Source organism: Chiloscyllium plagiosum, chromosome 13 (genome assembly GCF_004010195.1).
Source record: "Chiloscyllium plagiosum isolate BGI_BamShark_2017 chromosome 13, ASM401019v2, whole genome shotgun sequence".
Classification (NCBI taxonomy): Eukaryota; Metazoa; Chordata; class Chondrichthyes; order Orectolobiformes; family Hemiscylliidae; genus Chiloscyllium; species Chiloscyllium plagiosum.
In genome coordinates, this window is record NC_057722.1 from 77596316 (window position 1) to 77606402 (window position 10087).

The 10087-nt window shown below is 40.1% G+C and overlaps 1 protein-coding gene across 3 annotated transcripts in view; it reads right to left on the reverse strand.

Moving 5' to 3' along the window:
- Positions 1-6316: 6316 nt before the first annotated feature.
- trpc1 (transient receptor potential cation channel, subfamily C, member 1) overlaps positions 6317-10087 on the reverse strand; it is a 93669-nt gene continuing 89898 nt past the window's right edge. For all 3 annotated transcript variants that reach the window (XM_043702776.1, XM_043702775.1, XM_043702774.1), the window contains one exon: positions 6317-7634. In XM_043702776.1, the coding sequence (XP_043558711.1) occupies positions 7407-7634 (228 nt within the window). In that variant the 3' untranslated portion in view covers positions 6317-7406. The remainder of the gene's footprint in view (positions 7635-10087) is intronic.

Genomic DNA, 10087 nt, shown 5'->3' on the forward strand with positions numbered 1-10087 from the left:
ACACACAGTAACAGCAAAGACTTTATTTTCCATTTATGGTGCTGGTAATCGTTACAGATAGTTTTCTTTAATTGATTACAAACTGCACTTCTTAACAGGTGGCTTTCTGCTGGCAAATAGAAGCATTGAAATGTAAAGTTGGTGAAATGTGTCCAAAGTGCTGACAAGAATTTGGATGTCTGTTACGAATATACCAATCCTTGTACTCGCAAAAATAAAGTCTGCACAGAATGATTAGCCCCAAAATCATGTTGCATTTGGAACTGTCTCCTTATTTATAACAATGCTGACAGAGGTTGAGTCAAATGTTTATCTTATATACTTATATATTGTAATAGATTATTATATAGGACTTAAGTGCAATAATGAAATACAAAGATGACTGATGATGTTTTATAACTGATTTGTTTGAAATTGGTGTTTGTTTTTGATTTTGTCTTTCTCAGTCACTCTTTGCATTATGTATCTGCTGCTTAATAAAAACATTTTGTTTTGAACTGCTGAATTTCCAAAAGTTGCCATTTCAATAACAATGTCAGATTATTGTATCTTGTGTACAATAAGATGACCAACCTAAGGGTCTTCAAGGCTTTGGTTATCTTTCTATTCACCATCCATCTCAAACGTGATTGGAAGGTCAGAGGTTATGCTAATCCTTAGTATGCTAAACCAGTCTTACCTCCCTGTCTGCAGTTAATTCTGAGACTTCAAGCAGATATAAAACAAACTGATGAAACAGATAGAGACCTGGTAGTTCAAATTTAATGAAAATAAATATGAGGAGATACAGTTTGGCAGTTGAAATGAGCAAAGCCTAGTTAACTTATGTTCTTTCAAAGGGGGTACAGAAACTAAGAAACTGGCAAGTTTGAGCACTCAAATGTTTAAAGCTGCTCTGACAAGATGAGAAATCTGTAAAGAGAAATGCATGTGTAATCCTTGACTTTATACAGGCAAAATACAAAAGGAAATTGTATCAAGTTGTTATTCAGCAATTTTTAAGCCTTGCCTGTAAGTTCTTTGCCCCCATTCTGGACTCCAGATTTCAGGGAGGATATCAACACCTTGCTGCAACTGTAGAAAAAAAGTTATGAAAGTGATCTGAGGGATGAGGACCTTCTGTTAAGTGGAGAGAATGGAGAAGCTGGATTTGTTCAGTTTCCAGCAAGGTTTAGAGTATATTTCAGTGTACAAAATGAAAACAGGCTCTTTGGTCTAACTTGTCCAAGCTGACCAGTTTTCCTAAACTAGTCCCATTTGCCGGTGTTTGGCCCATATCCCTGTCAGTCTTTCCTATTCATGTACCTGTCCAGATGCCTGTTAAAATGTTGTAATTGTACCCAGCTTTATCACTTCTTCTGGCAGGCTGTTCCACGTATGCACCACCCTCTGTATGAAAAAGTTGCCCCTCTGAACCCTTTTAAATCTTTTCCCTCTCACCTTAAACTAATGCCCTTTAGTTTTGCACTTTCCTCGGCTGGGGAAAAGACCTTAGCTATTCACCTAATCTATGCTCCTTGTGATTTTATAAACCTTGATTAGGTTATCCCTCAGCCTCCTTCAAGCCAGGGAAAATAGGTCCCAGCCTAGTCAGCTTCTCCTTACAACTCAAAACCTGCTAGTCTCAGTAACAGAGTAATTCAATATGGAAACAGGCTCTTCAGCCCAAACTAGTCCATGCTGACCATTGTGCCAGCTCAGCTAGTTCCAATTGCCCACATTTGGTCTATTTCCCTATAAACCGTTCCCATCCATGTATATCCAAATGTTTTTAAAATTTTGCTCCCTCAACCACTTTCTTTGGCAGCCCATTCCATATCAGCACAACTCTCTGCAAGAAGAAGTTGCCCCTCAAATCTTTTATCTTTCTTAAATCTTTTCCCCCTCACCTTCAACTATGCCCTATAGTTTTCAAATCCCCATTCCTGGGAAAAAGAATATGCATTCATCCTATCTATGCCCTTCATCATTTTACACATCTCAATAAGGTCACCCTCATTCTCATACGTTCCAATGAATAAAATGCTATCCTGGCCAACTTCTCCCGATAACTCAGGCCTACTAATCCTGGCAACATCCTCGTAAATCTCCTTTACACTCTTTCCAGTTTAACTATGCCTTTCCTATACAGGGTGATTAAAACCGGACACAATACTCCAAGTGCAGCCTCACCAACAACTGTAAAGAAATGTCCCAACTCCTATACTTAATGCCTTGACCAATGAAGGACTTCTTCACTGTCCTGTCTACCTGTGACACCGCTTTCAAAGAACTATGTACTTGTACTCCTAGGTCCCTCTGTTCCTAACACTCAACAGGACTTTACCATTTACTGTATAAGTCCTACCTTGGTTTGACTTTCCAATGTGCAACATCTCACACTTACCTGTATTGAATTGCATTTGCCAATCCTCAGCCCACAGAGGGGAATATGGTTAAGAACTCACTGCAATTTTTGATAACCTTCCTCGCTATCAATGATACCTCTCAATTTTGTATCATCCGCAAACTTACTAATCATGCCTTTTACATTCACATCCAGATCACTTATGTAAATAAGAAATAACAAAGGTCCCATCACCAACCCCTGTGACACACCATTAGTAACAGGCCTCCAGTTCCGAAACAACCTTCAACCAGCACCCTCTGCTTCTCACCATTGAGCTAATTTTGAATCCAATTATCTAGGTCTCCCTGGATCCCATTCTTGTAAAACTTCTTAGCACCCTTTCCAGTTTAATAAAATCTGCTCTGTAGCAGGGTGACCAGAATTGTAAGCAGTACTCCACATTTTGTAGGAATTTACAAAATCATGAATAGCTTTGATGGAGTAAATGAGAAATATTTTTCAGTAGCAGAAAGGTCAGTCATCAGAGAACTTAGGTTTAAGGCATAGAGAACTACTTATGTCATGACTTTTTAAAAAATGTATTGCCATCACAAACTGTTGTTAGGTTTAGCGTATTTATAAACATTGTTGTGATTTGTAAAGTACTGTCTGGAGGGATGTTGAAAGCAAGTTCAACAGTAACCTTCAAAGAGAAACTGGATAAATTCTTCAAGGAAAAGAAAATACAGTATTGTGAGGAAAAAAGTAGGGAGTGGATAGCTCTTTCAAACAGCTAGCACAGACACAATGGGAAGAATGGTCTCCCTTTCATGCTGCATTACATAGTGATTTTAATAATGACCATGTAGGATGAGTGAAATACACAGGAGGCAGGTATAGTTGGAGAGATATTTGAATTCCAATCCCTAGAAAATGAATACAATCTCCAGTTATGTGGTATAGACATTCTGCTGGTATTTCATTATCTTCGAGTACTTCTAATTAAAATCACGTTATTTATAAAATTTTATGATGTGGAGGTGTAGACGGGGGTGGACAAAGTCAGAAGTCACACAACACCATATTATAGTCCAACAGGTTTATTTGGAATCACAAGCCCCGAAAGCTTGCGATTTCAAATACACCTGGTTGTAAGTTTGTTCGCTGAGCTAGAAAATTTGTTTTCAGATGTTTCATCAAATTAGGTAATATCATCAATAAACCTCCAGTATGGCCTGCTTTTTATTTATTTAGGTTTCCGTAGGTTGGTGATGTCTTTTCCTGTGGTGATTTAATTTCCTGTTCTTTTTCTCAGGGGGTGGTAAATGGGATCCAAGTCGATGTGTTTGTTGATAGAGTTCCGGTTGGAATGCCATGCTTCTAGGAATTCTTGTGCATGTCTCTGTTTGGCTTGTCCTAGGATGGATGTGTTGTCCCAGTTGAAGTGGTGTTCTTCCTCATCTGTATGTCAGGATACTAGTGAGATTGAGTCATGTCTTTATGTGGTTAGTTGATGTTCATGTATCCTGGTGGCAAGTTTTCTGCCTGTTTGTCCAATATCATGCTTGTAACAGTTCCTGCAAGGTATTTTTTAAATGACATTAGTTTTGTTTGTTGTCTGGATAGGGTATTTCAAGTTCATAAGCTGCTGTTTTAGTGTGTTGGTGGGTTTGTGGACTACCATGATGCCAAGAGGTCCTGCCACTGCTCAGACCTCTTGGCATCATGGTAGTCCACAAACCCACCAACACACTAAAACAGCAGCTTATGAACTTGAAATACCCTATCCAGACAACAAACAAAACTAATGTCATTTAAAAAATACCTTGCAGGAACTGTTACAAGCATGATATTGGACAAACAGGCAGAAAACTTGCCACCAGGATACATGAACATCAACTAACCACATAAAGACATGACTCAATCTCACTAGTATCCTGACATACAGATGAGGAAGAACACCACTTCAACTGGGACAACACATCCATCCTAGGACAAGCCAAACAGAGACATGCACAAGAATTCCTAGAAGCATGGCATTCCAACCGGAACTCTATCAACAAACACATCGACTTGGATCCCATTTACCACCCCCTGAGAAAAAGAACAGGAAATTAAATCACCACAGGAAAAGACATCACCAACCTACGGAAACCTAAATAAATAAAAAGCAGGCCATACTGGAGGTTTATTGATGATATTACCTAATTTGATGAAACATCTGAAAACAAATTTTCTAGCTCAGCGAACAAACTTACAACCAGGTGTATTTGAAATCGCAAGCTTTCGGGGCTTGTGATTCCAAATAAACCTGTTGGACTATAATATGGTGTTGTGTGACTTCTGACTTTGTCCACCCCCGTCTACACCTCCACATCATAAAATTTTATAAATAACGTGATTTTAATTAGAAGTACTCGAAGATAATGAAATACCAGCAGAATGTCTATACCACATAACTGGAGATTGTATTCATTTTCTAGGGATTGGAATTCAAATATCTCTCCAACTATACCTGCCTCCTGTGTATTTCACTCATCCTACATGGTCATTATTAAAATCACTATGTAATGCAGCATGAAAGGGAGACCATTCTTCCCATTGTGTCTGTGCTAGCTGTTTGAAAGAGCTATCCACTCCCTACTTTTTTCCTCACAATACTGTATTTTCTTTTCCTTGAAGAATTTATCCAGTTTCTCTTTGAAGGTTACTGTTGAACTTGCTTTCAACATCCCTCCAGACAGTACTTTACAAATCACAACAATGTTTATAAATACGCTAAACCTAACAACAGTTTGTGATGGCAATACATTTTTTAAAAAGTCATGACATAAGTAGTTCTCTATGCCTTAAACCTAAGTTCTCTGATGACTGACCTTTCTGCTACTGAAAAATATTTCTCATTTACTCCATCAAAGCTATTCATGATTTTGTAAATTCCTACAAAATGTGGAGTACTGCTTACAATTCTGGTCACCCTGCTACAGAGCAGATTTTATTAAACTGGAAAGGGTGCTAAGAAGTTTTACAAGAATGGGATCCAGGGAGACCTAGATAATTGGATTCAAAATTAGCTCAATGGTGAGAAGCAGAGGGTGCTGGTTGAAGGTTGTTTCGGAACTGGAGGCCTGTTACTAATGGTGTGTCACAGGGGTTGGTGATGGGACCTTTGTTATTTCTTATTTACATAAGTGATCTGGATGTGAATGTAAAAGGCATGATTAGTAAGTTTGCGGATGATACAAAATTGAGAGGTATCATTGATAGCGAGGAAGGTTATCAAAAATTGCAGTGAGTTCTTAACCATATTCCCCTCTGTGGGCTGAGGATTGGCAAATGCAATTCAATACAGGTAAGTGTGAGTATACCAACCACTACAGCGGACAGCTGAAACTGACAACCGGAAGCGGCAGGGACAGACCACTATAAACACCGGAGGAAACATCAAACAAGCGCTTCGCAGGAGGCTCCCAAGCACTGATGATGTCGCCTAGCCAGGGGACGAAATGTTTGCAACAAAAACTTCCAGCTCGGCGAACAGAACCACAACAACGAGCACCCGAGCTACAAATCTTCGCACAAACTTTGAATATCAGAGTGCATAATTTTGCCAATGAAGGTAATGTACTCTTTGGAATATAGGAACAGAAGTAGGCCATTCAACCCCTCCAGTCTGCTCCACATTCAATCAAATTGTAGCTGAAATTTCCAGAGGACCAAGAAGAAAGATGAGGTCTACGTGATGCCTTCAAAAAACCTTCTAACCCTGTTGAACTAACATCTCAATGCAGAGCTTCTGCTCTATTCTAGTCTTAGCCTTGAATCATAAGTAACCTTTCATAAGGTCTCATAGTACATTCATACCCTATTATAACCCTACTTTGGAAATAGGGAAAGGCTTCAGAAATCTGAAGCACAAAAGAGACTGAGGAGTCCTAGTTCAGGATTCTCTTAAGATTAATATGCAGGTTCAGTTAGCAGTTAGGAAGGCAAATGCAATGTTAGCATTCATTTCAGGAGGGTTAGAATAGAAGGAATACTGCTGAGGCTGTGAAAGGTTCTGTTAAGACTGCATTTGGAATACTGAGAGTAGTTTCAGGATCCATATATACAGAAGGATGTACTGACATTGGTGGGGGTCCAGAGGAAGTTTATAAATATGATCCTGGGAATGAACAGTTTGTCATATGGGGAGTGGTCGATGACTCAGGGCTTGTATTTGATGGAGTTTAGAAGAATGAAGTGTGGAGGGAGGATACTCAGCATCTGTGCCCATTATATTCTTATTGGATCACCTCCAAAAATTCAGTTATTGAATTATTATGATCACATAAAAAGCTTCCTATGAGAATGCACATTTTACCAGAGCTGACATTCTTCACCCAAGAGAATTATGAAAAATATATTTTCAATCTTAGTTAAATATAAGCTGACACAATACACCATAGATATTACTGCATGCAAATATGCAACACTGCTGTATTATCTCTGAACAACAGAGTTGAAATTGCTCATGCTTGATATTTAATGAAAGCCTTCATATGATCATTTGAAATTTCTTTGCAATTTTAATGGAAACGTTTAAGTCAAATGGATGGTTCCCTTTGTTAAAATAACTTATGTAAGAATGAATGGGAACTTGTTAATGCTTTCATTACGAATGTAAAGCATGTTTTCACGTCCTGTATCTTTGATCTGCCTTGTGGGTTTCTGAAGCATTTTTGGAACATCCAGCGTAACCACTGATGAGTCAGCAGTAGGGTCGGGAAAACAAAATTTCTTAAAGGGAAATAAATACCAGGAGCATTCTCCTAAATAACAAAATGGCAGTATCTACTTAAAATAAATTATTGACAATTATTTGTGCGGCAATATCATCCAAATTAGAAACTCCATATGTATTGTAACTATATATTTCAGCTTGAAAATTTACGAAAATAGATCACATTAAATCAAATATTGAACAAACCATAACTATCTGTGGATGACAGATGATGACAGAGACGTCCTTTCACTTAGTTTCATACTTACAACATGAATGAAACACACATCAGCATCTAGTGCCTTCAAATACTTTTTAGTTCCGTGAATAGAACATGGCATATTTTGCTGTCCTGAAGCCAAGAAGGTCTCTCATTTCATTGCGAAACTTGGAAAGGTCCTGGCGCAGTTCATTCAGATTCTCTTCAGTCGCTTGGTCTGTGCTATGCATCTTTTGCCTCATTGCAGTAAGGTAACGATGGACCAAGCAACACATTACTTTTTGGTAATTTTGATCTCGTTTATGCTTGAGAGTCTTCCATTCCTTGTTAGACAGAAAAAAGTGTATCTTACGGTTGAGACCAGCATTTATCGTATGGAGGAACTTAATTAAGATGCTTCAGGGCATTTGCTGTGTTATAGGCACTATATAATTGCAAATTACGATTGTGACAATAAAAATGTTAGTTACAATATGAACCAGTATAGATTTACATGTTTCTAGATTCTTCCTTGCCATGTATTATACTCCAGCTAATGAAGCTCAATTACTAAAAGCCTGTGGTGAATTAACTATTAATGCATTAGAGTGACTCTCCCTGGAGATTTGACATCTTCCACATTAGCCCTTTAAGATTAATAAAAAAATGCACAGCCCATCAGTGATACCAAAAGTAGTCAATAAATTAAATCAACTGCATAATAGAATTCCCAGTTATAAAAGGTGGAAATAAGAAACATTCCCAACATCAATAATTACAATTAATTTGTATCCTAACATATTTATCATTACCATTGCAACACTGTAGTGATGTAAAACTCTCAATATTTTGTCCAAGATATATCATTTAGATGGCTGCTGTTCTTACCAGGGAAGATGAACAACTGAATACTATACCTCTCATCATCTTCACACCTTAGTCCTACTCTCAATTAATAACTTATGCTCTGGGAATACAGGGGGGTCATTTATAATGTACAGTTGGTGACATGGTGGCAGGTAAGTCAAATGGCAAGTCAGATATCACAAGTCACAAATCAATAATCATCCTGTCTAAGTAAATGCTTAGCCTTCATTCAACATTTGAAAAACCAGACAATCCATTCATTACCACATTGCTGTTAGGGAGATCTAGCTCTATACAAAGTGACTGCTGCACTTTACAACAGTGACTAAACTTCAAAAGTATTTATTGAACTGTAAATTCCTTTGAGAAGAATGGAGGTTATTAAATGTGCTTTTTTAAGGATTGTTTTCTTTTATTTATAGACTTCCCTATAAAACTATAGGAATGAATGTAAAACCATAGGATGTGTATGTGGTGTACTCTGGAGCTTCAAGACATTCTCTACTCTTTTAAACTGAAAGTAATGGTTCCTCTATGCTATCCCCATCAAACACTACCAGGTCGAATACAGCACAGGATTAGATACAAGATAAAACTCCTTCTACTCTTTTAAAATTAAAGTGAAGTTCCATCCCCATCACAGTGACACACTGGCGTTGCAGAGAGGGATTGCCAAACTGTCGGAAGACCAAGTTCCATTCTGGCTGTTTAGTAGATATAAGAACAGCCTCGCATTAGACTAATTCCCCTATTATCCTTGTCAGCTGAAATAACTCCAAAGAGGCCTGTATCCCGTCACCAAGTCACCCTTTATTTACACATGGACTGTCGCTGACACTGATCTAGCTCTCTCAGAGCCTGTTCTCAGAGTGAACAGAACCTCTGACATTCCTGTCAACCAGGGCTCCCTGATTGGGGCTGTGAAGCTGGTCAAATCAGGGAACTCATACAGAACACACTAGATGGCCTCCTTCTTCAAAGACCGCAAATTCCCATCCCATGTTGTCAATGATACTCTCCAGCACATCTCATCCACTTCCCACACCTTTGCCCTCGAGCCCCACCTCTCCAACAGCAACAAGGACATAATACCTCTGGTTCTCACTTTCCACCCCACCAACCTCCAGATAGACTGCATTATCCTCCGCCATTTTCACAAACGGACCCCATCACCAGAGATATATTTCCCTCCCAACCCCATCTGCTTTCTGTAAAGACCACTCCCTCCGCGACTCTCTTGTGAGGTCCATGCCCCGCATCAACTCACCCTTCCCTTCTGGCACCTTCCCTTGCCACTGCAAGGAATTGCAAAGCCTGTGCCCACACCTCCTTCACCTCCATCCAAGGCCCCAAAGGAGCCTTCCACATGCATTAGAATTCTATGTGCACTCCCACACATGTCATTTACTGTTTCCATTGCTCCCGATGTGGTGTCCTCTACATTGGGGAGACAGGATGCCCCCTTGCAGGATGCTTCAGACAACATCTCCAGGTCACCCGCACCAACCAACCCCACCACTCTGTGGCCGAATATTTCAACTCCCCCTTCCAATCCGCCAAGAACATGCAGATGCTGGGCCTCCTCCATTGCCACATCCTAACTACCCGATGCCAGGAGGAAGAATGCCTCATCTTCCACCTTGGGACCTTCCAAACACGGCATCAGTGTGGATTTCACCAGTCTCCTCTTTTCCCTTCCCCCCCCCCCCCCTATCCCCCATCCAACCTTCCAACTCAGCAGCGCCCTCATGACCTGTCCATCTTTCTTCCCACCTATCTGCTCCACCCTCCTCTCCAACCTATCTCCATTACCCCGACCTCCAACAACCTATCGCACTCTCAGCTACCTTCCCCCCCCCTCCCCCCCCCCCCCCCCCCCCCCCCCCCCCCCCCCCCCCCCCCCCCCCCCCCCCCCCCCCCCCCCCCCCCC